We start from the raw sequence: 14,790 nt of genomic DNA, 5'->3' as shown, positions 1-14,790 counted from the left end.
TTAATAATTTTAAATAAAAAAAATTTATGCCACTGCTAATGATCCTGGGTGAGTTAGGAGGTAGCACTTGGTGTCACACTTTACTAGTCATAAACCAACAAAAAGTTTTAGTGTAGTTTTCAAATTTCTATATGATCATATAAATTCTTGGCGGGGGGACTTAGAATTAGGATATTAAAATGATTATAAGGAATAGTCTTTTGTTTTTGTCAGTATTATATTTGTCAGCTAGTTACTACCTCAGCTCATGTCTCCTTGTAGTCATACATTGTTGGCCTATTACTATTTGGAGTAATCCTGTTTATATCCCTTCATTCAGTTGTTTTCCCCATAAGATTTTTACTTTTGAACAAGAGCAATTTTTTCAATTTGAGTACAATTTGTTCAAATTGTTTTTATTCTAGAATTATTTCTGAGTTGTGCTTGATTTTTATTTTTTTTCTCCTTGCTGCTGCTTTTTTTTTTAAACATCATATGTCTCTCCTAAACAGGAGCATTTTCATTAAATACTTCTGTTTAGTTTATGCTTCTTGTGTAAATATTTGTCTCATGTAGGCTTATAAATGGTGCATAGAAGCTATGAAGGAAATCACAGTTGGATTGCCAGTCAAAGTAGTGGTGGATGTTTTACGACAAGCTTCAAAGGTGAATATAAACTTTATTTGTTAGTTCACTTAAAATATTTTCATATTTTATACTCTTGACTAATATTTTCATAGTATATATTTTGTTTGTAGCATGATATCTTTTCCTAATAAACCATGGTAGAGTAGTTATTTGAATACTTAATTTTCCAATATAGAATTTAACTCATTTTTACCATAGTTTATGCGTAAAATGGAAAATAATTCACCCTGACAATACTGTTAGATCATTGAATCAGAAGCAAAAAATGTTTTTCTAAAAGACTCAGATTTCAAATGGTTCTTAAGTCATATTGTGGTTGATTGATTTTTTTTTTCTGCAAGAGAAATTGGTTTGTGTATGTACCTTCCTTTCTTTTGAAGGAACATCATTATTTTATTTTTGAATTGGATGGAATTGTTCTAACTAGGTTTGCATGTTTGGCCAATAACTTTTGACTTATTTATTCTTGTGCTGTCTTAATTCAGCTAAATTTTGACAATGAGCAGATTTTCCCAGGGAAGGTGAAATACTTGTAGAAATGCATTGGCCTATGGCTAAATGCACCCCATCAAATCAAGAACAATACTTTGATTTATTCAGGAAGCCTTTATTAAGTGTCTGGTATATGCCACTGTTATATAACTTGGAATATAAAAGACAAAGAAACTGCCTACCTCCCAGGAGTTTACCTCATATTGGAGGGAAATTACATGAATCTGGAAGAAAAGTTTTAGATTTAATTTTTTCAGTTCTACCTATTATCTTCCCATGGGGAGTAGGGGAGGGAGAGAAAGCAAGCAAGCAAGAAAAAAGAATATATATAGTTGAGCAAAACAGATTTTCTTTTTGGCCATATCCAAAAAGATATGTTTCATTTTACACCTTCAATCCATCACTTATCAGGCCTTTGGACTGGTATCCAGTCATTGCATTGATCAGAGTTCTTAAATCTTTCATAGTTGTTTGTCTTTAAATTGTTATTATAATTTTCTTGATTTTACTCTCTTTACGCTGTATCCTTAATTCACACAAATCTTCCTATCATTTCTTATGGCACAATATTTAATTACCTTCATTTATCCAGTGGATGTTCAATCCCTTAGTTTCCAATTTTATTTATTTATTTCTGGTCACAGAAAAGCTGTTATAAACGTTTTGAACATTAGGGCTTACTTTTCTTTTTACTTTGATCTCTTTGGAGTTTGGCCCTAGTAGTGCTGTCCCACTGTTTTCTGTGGGAAAACAGACAAATTATGTTTTCCCACAACTTCTCTAAGAGTTATCATATTTTCTTTTTGTCATCTTTTGCTTTGAAAGATATACCTTAAAGGAATTGGAGGTCAACAACTGAGAAATAAAATGAACCTTTTGTGAAATAGAACTAAATACTGAACTTCTTGAGAAAGGAGGAAGAATGATTTACTGGTTAATAGATAATAACCAGTAGGTACTAAGAAGATTGAGGATCAAATAGGGTAACATATCTCAAGGAAGTGAATCTCAGAGAAGAAAAGGTTGCTAAGTGACAGAGAATTTGCAAGTAATAGAAAGGAACCAGAATAATGTTTTCTCCTAAAAGGCCCAGAGTGTGAGTGAAAATGCTAGAAAGATGGTAGTCAAGGATAAAGGGTATGGCTTGAGTAAGTGGAGGGGCTTGAGTAAGGCAAGGAAGTGAGAGGGCACTTTGTTATCAGAGGGTACAGTGGAAAAGAAGAAAATGAGCTAGAAACATTGAAGAAATGAAACTAGCATGTCTACAAGTAAGCAAGGAAGAGCTTTTTTGCTTTACTAACTCATGAGTTTTAATCATAGAGACTTTGATTAGAATCAAAAGACAGAACAATACCTAAATGTTTGCTTTAGAAAATAAGATTGGAGGGGTGAGTCGTGGCAAAGCCATGATGGCAGAGGAAAGTCAAGTACTTGGCCTGAACTCTCCAAATTCCTCTCCAAACAACATTAAAATAATTCCTCAAAATGAATTTTGAAAGGACAAAACCAGTAAAAGGAAAGAGATGATTTTCCAGTCCAAGATAACTTGAAAATTGACAAGAAAGGTCTTTTTCATTGGGGTAATAGTACTGCACAATGTAGTTCAGGCTGTCCCTCAGCAAGTCTGCAGCAGACCTTGGAGAGACTAAAGGGGATGTGACGGCTTCTAGAGTTTTCAGAACCACAGATAGTAAGAGGATTATATAATTAGTGAGAAGGAGATACATAGAACCCTTTGCTTTGTACTATGAGCAAGACTCAGTCAAGACTCATTGCTCATATTTGGTTCTGGGTCATAGTCCTAGGGAGAGGAAGAACACTAGCAAGAGCAGACACCCTGGCCGCAGCTGTTGGACAGAGAAGAGTGTTTGTGGTCACTCACATATCAGGAGAGCAGTAACTATGCCTTTCTTCATATCACATTACCTCAGAAGAATTGAAAATTTACAGAATCCCCTCTCCCCCAAACTGCATTGAAAACAGTAGCATGAAAATTGTGAAGCTTGGGACAGTACCCTCTCAACTTTAGGAAGAGACCCAAATTTTAACATATGAAAAGTCAAGAAATACCTTTCTTGGCTGTGTGACCCTGGGCAAGTCACTTAACCCCAATTGCCTCAACAAAAGAGAAAAAAAAAAGTCAACAAATAGATTGGGGAAATGAGCAAACACCAAAAAAGGAACCTGACCATAGAAATTTACTGTGGTGACAGGGAAGATTAAAACACAAATTCAGGAAATAAATAGTGTCAAAAATTCTACATGTAAAGTTTGAAGGGAAAATGTGAATTGGTCTCAAGCCTCTCAAAAAAGAATTCCTGGAAGTCATAAAAAAAAAATTAAAAACTTAAATAAGAAAGATAAATAAAAAATCGCGTCTTAAAAAACAAAATATGCCAAATGGTAAAAGTGGCACAAATATTCACTGGAGAGAATCCCTTAAAAAGCAGAATTGTCCAAATAAAAATAGATATACAGAAATTAGCTGAAGAAAAGAATTCCTTAAATAAGTAAAATTGGCCAAATGGAAAAATGAAAATTCACTGAAGTGATAATTCCTTAGTTAGAATTGAGCATTTGGAAGCTAATTACTCCTTGAGACATCAAGAAATAGTAAAAATTAAAATTGAAAAGAATGAAAAAGGGAAAAAAAATATCTTAACTATCTCATTAGAAAAACAACTGACCTGAAAAACAGATCCAGAAGAGATAATTTTAAGGATTATTGGACTACCTGAAAGCAGCGATCAAAAAAAACCTAGATATCATCTTTCAAGAAATTGTCAAAGAACCTCTTTTGATGTTTTAGAACCAGAGGGTAAAATGAAAATGAAAATACTCTACTGATCACCTCCTGAAAGAAATCACAAAATGAAAACTTCTAGGAATATTATAGCCAAATTCCAGAGCTCCTATCTCTAAGAGGAAATGTAAACAGCCAAAAGGAAGCATTTCAAATTTCATGAAACCATCATCAGGATAACAGTAAGTTTTAAAAGATCAAAGGGCTTAGATTATGGAGAGCAAAGAAGCTAGTATTTCAACCCCAGCAAAACTAAATGAAACCTTTCAGGGAAAAAATGAATATTTGATGAAATAGAGGGCTTTTCTGATGAAGAGATCAGATCTGAATAATTTGACTTTCCAATACATGACTCAAGAAGCATAAAAAGTTAACAGGTAATAGAAATAATGAGACTCTCAATAAGGTTAAACTTTATATTTCTACATGGGAAGATGATTCTTGTAACTCCTAAGAACATTCTCATTAAGGCAGTTAGAACATAGACAGAATATGATAGGGTGATATTAAAAAAAAAACAAAACAACAAATTAAAAGGTGAGAAGTGTGGTACATTGAGAGGAGAGAAAGTAGTAGAATGGGACAAATTATCTCACATAAAAGAGGCATTTACCCTACAGGAAAGTTGGAGGTTAGTAGAGTGAGGGGAAGGGAGGAATGGCTAATAGAAAAGAAGGTGGATTGGGGAAGGCTGTGATCAGAAACAAAACATTTTTGGGGACGACAAGGTGAAAGAGGTGAGAACTAAATAGTGGAATACAGTAGGATAGAGGGAAATGATTTTTGTGGTGACAAACAATCCACTTAATTTAGTGGATGCTTATCAATTCAGGAATGGACGAACTATTTGTGGTATTTGGTAAGAAATGTTGAGCACGATATTTTCAGAAAAACCTGGAAAGACTTAGATGAGCTAAACTCATCACAAAGTGAGCAGAAATAGAAACTTCTCCTTTTTCTTTGTCCTCTGTTCTCTCCCTTCTCTTTTTTCTTTCTTCCTTTCTCTTCCTTCTCTTTTTACTCTTCTCTCTCTCTCTCTTTCTCTCTCTCTCTCTCTCTCTCTCTCTCTCCTTCTTCTTCTTTCCTTCCCTTCCCTTCTGTCTGTCCAGATAGGATATCATACCCTTACTTGCTGATATTCTGCCTAAAGGAGTATAAATTTTGATCTCTGTAACCTCAAAAAATAAGTTTATGGGCTACATACATTTCTTTCTCGTGCCTTAAACCCAAATTACTCTGGTTCTCATTAATTGGTCAACTATAGGTCCCAGGCCAGGTCCCTTGGTTATTGTTTGGGCCAACTGGCTCAAAGTGAATGTAAATGCCATTTGTTTCCATTTTGTCCTTGAGTTTCCTCCCCCCTGCCTCCCCCCTTGATATTTATATGTTTTTTGACAGTAAGAGATGCCATTCTCTATCTCCTTTCCTCCTCTCTCCACCCCCCTCAGCAATTGGGGTTAAGTGACTTGCCCAAGATCACACAGCTAAGAAATGTCTGAGACCAGATTTGAACTCAGGTCCTCCTGACTTCAGGGCTGGTGCTTTGTCCACTGCGCCACTTAGCTGCCCCTATGTCTCATTTCTTACCTAGCCTTAATAACCAATTGGTCATTGCTTTTGTCAAATTGAGGCCTGAGTTTTAAAAGATGAAGATACTTCACTGCATTCAGAGCCATCTCCAATAGTCCTGTTCTTTGTCTTGCCACTGGACCCAGAGGGCATTGGAGAAGAAAGTGAGACTAAGGACTTTGCCCTTCCTCACTTAAATCCAATTCATTTACATATCAGTGGAAAAGATAGGCACCCCAGTGGAACTCCTAATTAATCAGGAGAAAGGAAATACTCCATGAAGTGGGAAGGCACCATTGACCGGCAGGCTAAATCCATAGAGGAATTTAGCATCTTTCTTCCTGTCTAGCTATAAGGAAGAGAAAGATACCACAAGGCAGAATGCTTTGGCAGGCTAACCCAAAAGGGATTCAGCAAAGATGTTGGGGCTATAGACAGATTTATAATGGAAATTTAATCCCGGGGGTTTGACTTGGCTTTTTATTGGGTATATAGTAAAGCGAGGACTCAAGACCTCCACAGGGAGTAGAACTGTAAGGTTGAGTAATCCCCATCAGTGCTCTTTCCTGCTTGCCTCAGGGAAGAGTCTTGTCAGTATTTCAAGCTTTCTCAACCAGCCCTGGGTGGCGGGGCCTAGAACCACATTAGTTTGCATAACTGCACATTCCATACCACCTCAAAGAAGGAGTAAGGGGAGAGAAAATTTGGAACCTAAAATTTTAAAAAATGAATGTTAATTGTTTTTACATGTAATTGAAAAAATAAATATACATTTTAAAAAGAAGACAAGATTCTTTTAGAAATACAATTTATTTAAATTGTTATCATTTTGGAATAAATAAATGTATAATTTCTAAAAACTAAAAAGGGGATTTTAAAAAAAATTCCCATTATTAAGGGGTAGTTGAATAGTGTAGTATGGAAAGAGCACTAGCCTTGGAGTTAGGAAGACTTGAGTTCAAGTCCAGTCACCAAAATCTCATTTAAGAACCAGTTATTCTTGATCCACATAAATTTGTGCTAAATACTAAAATAAAATGTAAACATACATTTGATCCAAATAAATGGTATAAAAATTAATGAATAGGAAAAAATAATCACTAGGAATAGATTCATAAGAAGCTACCTCATAGTTCAAAACAAATAATAAAATAATAGAAAAAACTTCAGGAGGTTATACAGCAAATCTTAGAAGATTGGAATGAAAAGAATGTGTGGAGTGAACATTAATACAATACCAAATTAGATAATGGGATTTAGACTAAGTGTTGGGGGGAAAAGATTGTGAACTTCTGTATAGTTGGCTTGTGATTATAAAAGTCTATGTAACATTTACTACATTGAACTTTGTTATCCTTGAAATTTGATATCCTTGCATGAAGGGAACAACAATTTACATTATGGACATTATTTAGAATAGCCTTTTATTTGTGTTTAAGTGGGACTAGCTTGTCTTCCTGACCTTACTATAAAATGTGTTCTTAAGGATAGTTTGCTTTTGTAAACAGCAGGTTTATATAAATCATATTCTTCATGAAATATAATGTATATTTTACCAAAAATATTGGTTTTGTTCTTAAAAATTGTGTATTCAATATCAATTAGTTTAGCTATTTATGTTAAAGATATTTAATGGTTTTTCTTCTTCAATCTTTAGGCTTGTGTAGTAAAACGTGAATTTAAGAAGGCAGAACAGTTAATAAAACATGCAGTGTACTTAGCACGGTAAGTGACCATTGTTAAAAATACATTACTGTATAATAAATACAGACTAAAATGAAAAATTATTTAAAGTGTTGAGGGGAATATAGTATGCTTTAAAAATATATCCCTTAAATCTTTAGATTCTAATTTTGCATATTTTTACAGGGAACATTTTGGAGCCAAACACCCAAAATATTCAGATACACTGCTAGATTATGGATTTTACTTACTCAATGTAGATAATATCTGCCAGTCTGTTGCAATTTATCAGGTATGTTTAAAAATTCACAATTTTTCTTTGATTCTTGGATTCCCCAAGTATAATTTGTTTGCAAAGCCTTTGTTTTTGTAACTTCATATAGTTTGCAAATAATGGGCCTTGTCCAACTGGTAAGTAACCATTTTCCATGAAAATCATCTTTCAGTCCTCTAAAATAATTCTCTTAAAGATGAACAACTTATTTCATTAGAATAGTTCCTGTTGTTAGATGAAAATCAGTATTATAATTAAGCCCTTGATATGATTAGATAGAAGTATTTTATTTTCATTTGCCTTGATAATATTGTTACCTATTAAATTTCACTTTATAGTTATTGTCTTTAAGATTATGGTTACCCTAATTGATCTGAGCAAAACATAGCAATTATTAAATACATGTTACCCTCCCTAAGAAACAGAACAAAGTTAATGTCACAAAGAAGTTCCTGCCTTTTGAACATTTTTGTAAGTTCATATCTTTTCCTTTAAGTCAAAATATCTTCAGAAATTAAGCATGAACACATGTGCCTTCAATTGTATTTTAAAAAACAGTACATTGTCCTTTGTTTTAAAATGTAAGGAATGTAGTGTATATTACATAACTCATAAAACAGGAATTGTAATATAAAATTTCCTATAATCACATATACTTAGTTTTTATGTAACTACATTGGATAGTGATTTATGAGTATTCTTGATTAAGTAGAATTTCTCTTAACAAATATTTCAGACAGCCCTTGATATTCGACAGTCAGTATTTGGAGGAAAAAATATCCACGTAGCCACAGCGCATGAAGACTTGGCTTATTCTTCTTATGTTCACCAGTATAGTTCTGGAAAATTTGACAATGCACTGTAAGTATTTAAATTATTCTCCAGCAGAGGAAAAAATCCTGGAAGCCCACTGGAGGAGTAGTTTCACCTAATTCTGTTGGAAGAAATATGTTTTACAAAATAAATTTGTGCTTCCTTCTTTCCCCAAGTTGAAAGAAACTGCTAGAATAGTTGAGTAGATCTCCTCCCCTTCCATCCCTTCCTTCCCCCACCAGATTTGAACTGGGTTTCACATTCTAATTCTGTTATGGATAGGACCTATGTGTCTTTGAGAGCAAGTATCTTATTAATGTCTCTACGGACTGAGATTCTTAATATTTTTTTGCACTTTGAATGCCTTTGAGAGTATAGGTGAATCTTATAAATCCTTTCTCAGAATGTTAAGTACATAAAATATGAATTACAAAGGAAATCAATTATTATGTTGAAAGTTATCAAAATATTTTAAAAACAAAACATGGACACACCTCTTTCAGATTAATAACCCCTGGACTAGACATTATATCATAATAGCCACTTTTAAGATGCTCAGAAATTGTGAGAATGCTTAGAATATATTTCTTTTAGCATCACCATAGTTTGTTTAATTCTTAGGATCATCATTTTAGAACTAAAAGGGAATTTAAAAGCTGTTCTAAGCTCATCTCTATTTTTTTAGAGATAGGAAACGGAGACTCAGAAAAGTTGTAATTTTCATAGGATCATAAAGCAAGTTCCTCATTTAGAGTTTTCATTTTAATAATAATATGAGACGTTCATATCCACATTTCTCAAAGGACACTGGGCACATGTTCAATGTAGCAAAAGGTATGAGGTGAATCTCTTTTGGACCTTGAGCAAAAAGCTTAATTTTTACAATGATAAAAGAGCCCATTCATAAGATTATTTCAGGGGCAGCTACATGCAACAGTAGATAGAGTACCTGCCCTGGAGTCAGAAGGAACTGAGTTCAATTGAGATTATTTCTTCTGTTAAAGAGATGGTTGTTTTTCTAGTGGGGGTCCTAAGGGCAGTGTTACAAGTTTATTGCAAATAATTAAATAAAATTTAACAGATTGAGTGCCATTGCTTTCCTTTTAAGTGCCCTATTAATTTCCCAACCCATCATGGCATTACAGATTGAGGATTTTGTTTTAAAACTATAGACTTAATTGAATGTAAAATATATGATTTAACTTTGTTACAGATTCCATGCAGAACGAGCCATTGGAATCATCAATCATATCCTTCCAGAAGACCATCTTCTTTTGGCTTCCTCAAAGAGAGTGAAAGGTACCTTTTCTAATTTTATTATTTAGTAATTTAAAATAAAGGATTTATGGCATTTGACATAAGGATAATGGCTTGTTTCTTTTGGACTAGCGAGACAGGTTGCTATATATCTGCTTTTTTTTGTTATATACTAGATATTGTAAAATGTTATATTTTAAATGATTGATTACAAGTCTAATAAAGGACTTAAAGTAATTAAAACAGTTGCTAAGGAATATTATAGATTATATTTTCAAATTTTATTGGGGTAGTTATTTTTTACTAATTGCATCAGATTATAAAATTATAATTGTTTTCTTTTCTTTTCAAGATTTGTTAAGTGCCAAACACTGGAAATAACCAATGTTAATATTAATATTGAGTCATTTCAATCTCATTGCAAAACATGTCAAATTTGTTTTTGTACCTCTGGTTTGATCTTTTGTTGGAGCTCCAGATAGTTGACTTCTTTAGTTTTCTTAGACTAGGCATAAATATTTGATAGTTCAGTTCATTTCTTTGATGTGTGGTTAGAGATTAGATGTCACAAGATGTGATTTCACAAGTTTTACTAGTGTTTTGCCAGTTACTCTTTTAATATACATTTAAATTTTTTATTTAGTTTTTCTTTTATGTAAAAAATAATCTCATTGATAAATTTACACTCAGGCAAAATCCACTGAAATGGTTTTAACTAACAGTACTTAATTTTGACCTGTGAAAGACTAAGATTCATGTACAAGACTGTATAAGTACACATTTGTCATTGTTTCAAAATGTGAAATGGAGATCAAATGGTGGCACATATTGGCAAATCTTACAAAATATTTTTTACTGTTGGATAACTCCAAATCACTGGCCCATTCTTTTTTTAAAAAATTTTAAGAGCTTTTCTTTTTTAGTATGAAAAATGTGCTATTCACAAAGTTTTATTATGAAAAATATTAAAAATTTATCATGCCATAATTTTGTAGACAGCATACTGCAATGGAAAGAACATTGAATGATTCCTATCTCACATGTACTCATTGTTTGACAACAGGGAGAAAAATTACATTTTTCTGAACTTCACTTTCCTTTTTTAAAAAAAATTGAATTTTTTTTGTTATCCATGTATATTAATTTTAAAAATTCATATTTCTTTATGATTCCTGTCCCGAGAGTTAAGTCAGAACAAAAGGGAAAAACCATGAGACAAAAAAAAAAAAAAAAAAAAAAAAAAACAGAAAAAGTGAACTTAAGTGCTTTTCATAGATGATATGGATTTATGAATTCTAGCTGCAAAATATAATGATTTTCCTTCTTTTTTTCAGCACTTATTTTGGAGGAGATCGCAATTGACTGTCATAATAAGGAAACTGAACAGAGGCTGCTTCAAGAAGCTCATGATTTGCATCTGTCTTCACTCCAACTGGCTAAAAAAGCTTTTGGGGAGTTTAATGTTCAGACTGCAAAACACTATGGCAACCTTGGGAGACTTTATCAGTCTATGAGAAAATTTAAGGTAGGGGTGTTTTGGCTAAAAAAATTTCTACCCTCTTGTACCCAGAACAGTGATTTTTGTCTGAGCATAATGCATTTTGTTTCCCTGGAACTAATAAATAATTCCACAGAAATGCATTTAAAATAATTAGCATGCATTTTGGCAGCTCAACAGCTTTAGAATGAATGTTTGATGAACTTAATGGTTTCCCTTATGGGAGAAATTTCTTTATTGGGTACAACCTGCTGCTGAACTTGAGAGCAAGTATAACTTAGTTGTTATATCTGGGAAATTTCATTTGAAAACCAGATAGCAGTTTGCCAGAGATTTTATAGAGGGAATGCCTGCTTGAGGTAGGAGTTGGATTACACCTCCTAGTACCTTTTCTATTCTTTAAAAATCCTGTGTATTTCTATATTTTGATGGATCTTGACTTAATTATCTTTCAGGAAGCAGAAGAAATGCATATCAAAGCAATTCAGATTAAAGAACAACTTCTTGGTCAAGAAGATTATGAAGTAGCTCTTTCAGTGGGACATCTGGCTTCTTTGTATAACTATGACATGAATCAATACGAAAACGCAGAGAAACTTTACTTGAGATCAATAGCAATTGGTATATCATTTTAACTTTTTTCCACTTCACTGATTAAGTTGAGCAACATGACATATTTTTTATTTGAAGCAAATGATTGCATTTGAAGCATTTGAAGGTCTATTAATCTTTTTAGAGCTGCTGTGGATAGAAACTACAGGAATATACAAGAGTCAGACAGTTTGCATAAATGGGACTCTTTTCCTTCACTTTTGGACCCAGTTTCTATTTACTGTATAATGTTCCAGCTTAATAAAGGTGGTAATTTGACTAGTTTAAAATAATCATATTAGTATGTTTTAAAATAATTCTTAAATAAAAAAAAGTAACTTGCTTTAAAATCTTTTCACATTTAATAGTTAAATGTTCTCTATAGTCATTATTGAACTTCATATGGAGAAAGATAAATTTAGAAAACGGAGATATTTGGCTGCCTTTTTTCATTTGCTCTTCTATGAAGTTGTCTTTTTCTGATTATCAGTTAAAAATTAATACACCATTGGTAATTTAGCTGTGTAGAATTAGTTGTTGAAGTTATGGTAGTTTGGTGATATCCTTCAGACTATAGAAAAACTAATTTAGAGAATCTTTTTTTTCTGTCAATGGCAGCATAAGTAATTCAGACTTTTACACATCGGTTTCCTGACAGTGTCATAAAATAAACAACAAATTTAGTTGAGTTTTCATCTAAAAAAAAAAAAAGGAAATTATCTTAATCTACTTTTTATATTGGTGAGCAATAACACCATTTCATATGTGCAATAAATGTGATTCTATGATGTGTGGATTACATATGTATATGTATATATATGCATATAGATACATTTACATACATACATATACACACACAGCAATATAGTTATATAAATAAGATTACTCCATTTTGTTGTTTGCTGAAAGAGCTGTCTGTAGCCTAGGGCCAAAACCATCTTATGGACTAGAAGTTCTATATTACTATTAGTTTTCCTTCTGCTTTCTCATAAAAAAAAATTGTTTCTCATGTAACCACTTAAAGCAGTAGAAGTTAAAGCACAGAAATGGCTAGATCCTTAATGAATGTCTCTGTGTTTGAATTCCTTTCAAAAGACTAAAATGAAGGCACCTGATACTATAAACTTATTTGTTCTTATTGAATACATAATTATAGTTTTGTCAAAGTTTTCTTATTTTTCTTTTTTTTTTTTTAGGGAAGAAACTTTTTGGTGAAGGCTACAGTGGACTAGAGTATGATTATCGAGGTCTCATTAAACTTTATAATTCAGTTGGCAATTATGAAAAAGTATTTGAATACCACAATATTCTTGCCAATTGGAACCGTTTGCGGGATCGTCAGTTTTCAGTGACAGATGCTCTGGAAGATGTAAACACCAGCCCGCAGTCCACTGAAGAAGTGGTTCAATCTTTCCTGATGTCTCAGAATATTGAAGGACAGAGCTGCTGAGGGTGAACCTCAATTAACCAATTTACCTTTTCCCAGATTCCGGGGGAATTCATACTGTGAAATCAAAACCATATAGTTTTCTGGGGCTGGAATTTGCGTTGAAACACTGGTCCAGTCCATTGAAGACCCTGTTTGGGTAACCCCTGTCTCACAGAGTGCCCGTAGGAATAAGCGCGTATTCAATTTCTTATCAGCATGTACAGCATGTGTAGTAGTCTGGCTCACATTTTCAACCTAGTAGAACAAACACCAGAAGATCCTATTTTTTTCTTTTTCAAAGGAAGTCATTTTGCAGAGAGCCTGCAAGAAAAACCCTAAATAAAACTATTTAAGAGTTTAAAAGAGTTGCATTCTTATTATGAAAGGATGATTTTAACAACTGTTTTTAACAAATAATTCTTCCATGTGGAGGTATTCAATACTGTATTGTAAAAAGATTTTATGGAAAACAGTCTTTATATGCAATATAGAAAAGTTAATCACAAGTACTAATGAAAGAGGGATAATCCTGACTTAGGTTTGGCTGCCTTACCAAGGGGAGTAGAGAAGAACCATTCCAGAAACATGTTGTGAATCATACTATGTTGCAAGGGAAGGACTGTTAGATCATCTGAACTGGACCATTGTTGATCTGTAAGTAATAGAAGATCTGGTAGACCAGCAATCTTTGCTTTTTGGGTTTTTTTTTGGGGGGGAGGGGGATGTATTTTTTTTTTTTAAGGTTTTAGGATTTTTTTGGGGGGGAGAAGGGGTTAGAGTACAGCAGCCGCAAGACTCTAATGGTATTTTATGACAGGACCAGGAAGATCTAAAGAGGACCAGTCTTTATAGCCTGAGGTTATTTGGACCAGTGGCTTTAATTAATATTTCTGCCCCTGCATATACACTTTACCAGTAGAATAATTTCATTTAGATGTATGATGATCAATGATATGCAAAAATTATATTCATGTAATAATTTTTTTAAAATACTAGGAATGAAGTGTTGACAGTGGCATGTCTTTAGTAAAGGTACACAATGTTGATGCCATAAGCAACTCTAGAGATGCTTAAATATCTACCACAGCCACCCTTCTCCCCTACCACTCTCTTTAAATAAGTTTACCAGTGATTGGAACAGGAACATATATACTGGCAAATAATTTTGTGGAAAAATCCAGTTCTATATATGAGGACTTCATCTTACTATATGTTTTGGAGCAGAAGGGGTTATTGAAGAAAGGGAGGTATTCCCCAAAAGCACAATAGGTCTTTTTGTGATGCTTCATTTCTGTAATGAATAATCATACAACCAGAAACATATTTGCTAGAAAAGCATTAATTATGAAGTTCCCCTAATACTATATGCCTGTTTCACTAGCTTGTCTTAATTTTCATTTATTGGGTTTTAAGGTGATTTGGGGGGGGGGAAGAAAGTCGGGTTATTTAATATTGAGGTAACACAAATTTGGTGACGTTTGTCATGTAGCAATTTAGAAATAAAAATTTTGCTATTACCTCAATTCTTATTATAGTGGCACAAATTGTGCTTCTATAGTTAAGCATCTGGATTTTCCCCCCTATTTTCAGGGGTTTCATGATTTGGCTGTTGAGATTTTACTCCTAGTTGAAGCTTGGAGTGATGCTTGTATGAGTGACTGTATTTTTGTTTTAGCATTAGGGGTGGGGTAGAAACGTACTTAAGGATCTCCCAAGTTAAGTGCAAAAAAAATAAAATAAAATGAATTAAATGA

The 14,790-nt window shown here is 33.2% G+C and overlaps 1 protein-coding gene across 1 annotated transcript in view; it reads left to right on the top strand.

Moving 5' to 3' along the window:
* The window catches only part of APPBP2 (amyloid beta precursor protein binding protein 2), a 53,176-nt gene extending 38,386 nt beyond the window's left edge, over positions 1-14,790 (top strand). Inside the window, exons 6-13 of the mRNA XM_051994093.1 lie at positions 556-645; positions 7,149-7,216; positions 7,361-7,466; positions 8,185-8,309; positions 9,475-9,560; positions 10,853-11,043; positions 11,472-11,637; positions 12,804-14,790. Of these exons, the coding sequence (XP_051850053.1) occupies positions 556-645; positions 7,149-7,216; positions 7,361-7,466; positions 8,185-8,309; positions 9,475-9,560; positions 10,853-11,043; positions 11,472-11,637; positions 12,804-13,057 (1,086 nt within the window). The 3' untranslated portion in view covers positions 13,058-14,790. The remainder of the gene's footprint in view (positions 1-555; positions 646-7,148; positions 7,217-7,360; positions 7,467-8,184; positions 8,310-9,474; positions 9,561-10,852; positions 11,044-11,471; positions 11,638-12,803) is intronic.

Source organism: Antechinus flavipes, chromosome 4, assembly GCF_016432865.1.
Source record: "Antechinus flavipes isolate AdamAnt ecotype Samford, QLD, Australia chromosome 4, AdamAnt_v2, whole genome shotgun sequence".
Taxonomy (NCBI): domain Eukaryota; kingdom Metazoa; phylum Chordata; class Mammalia; order Dasyuromorphia; family Dasyuridae; genus Antechinus; species Antechinus flavipes.
This window is presented reverse-complemented; position numbering and strand designations above follow the sequence as displayed.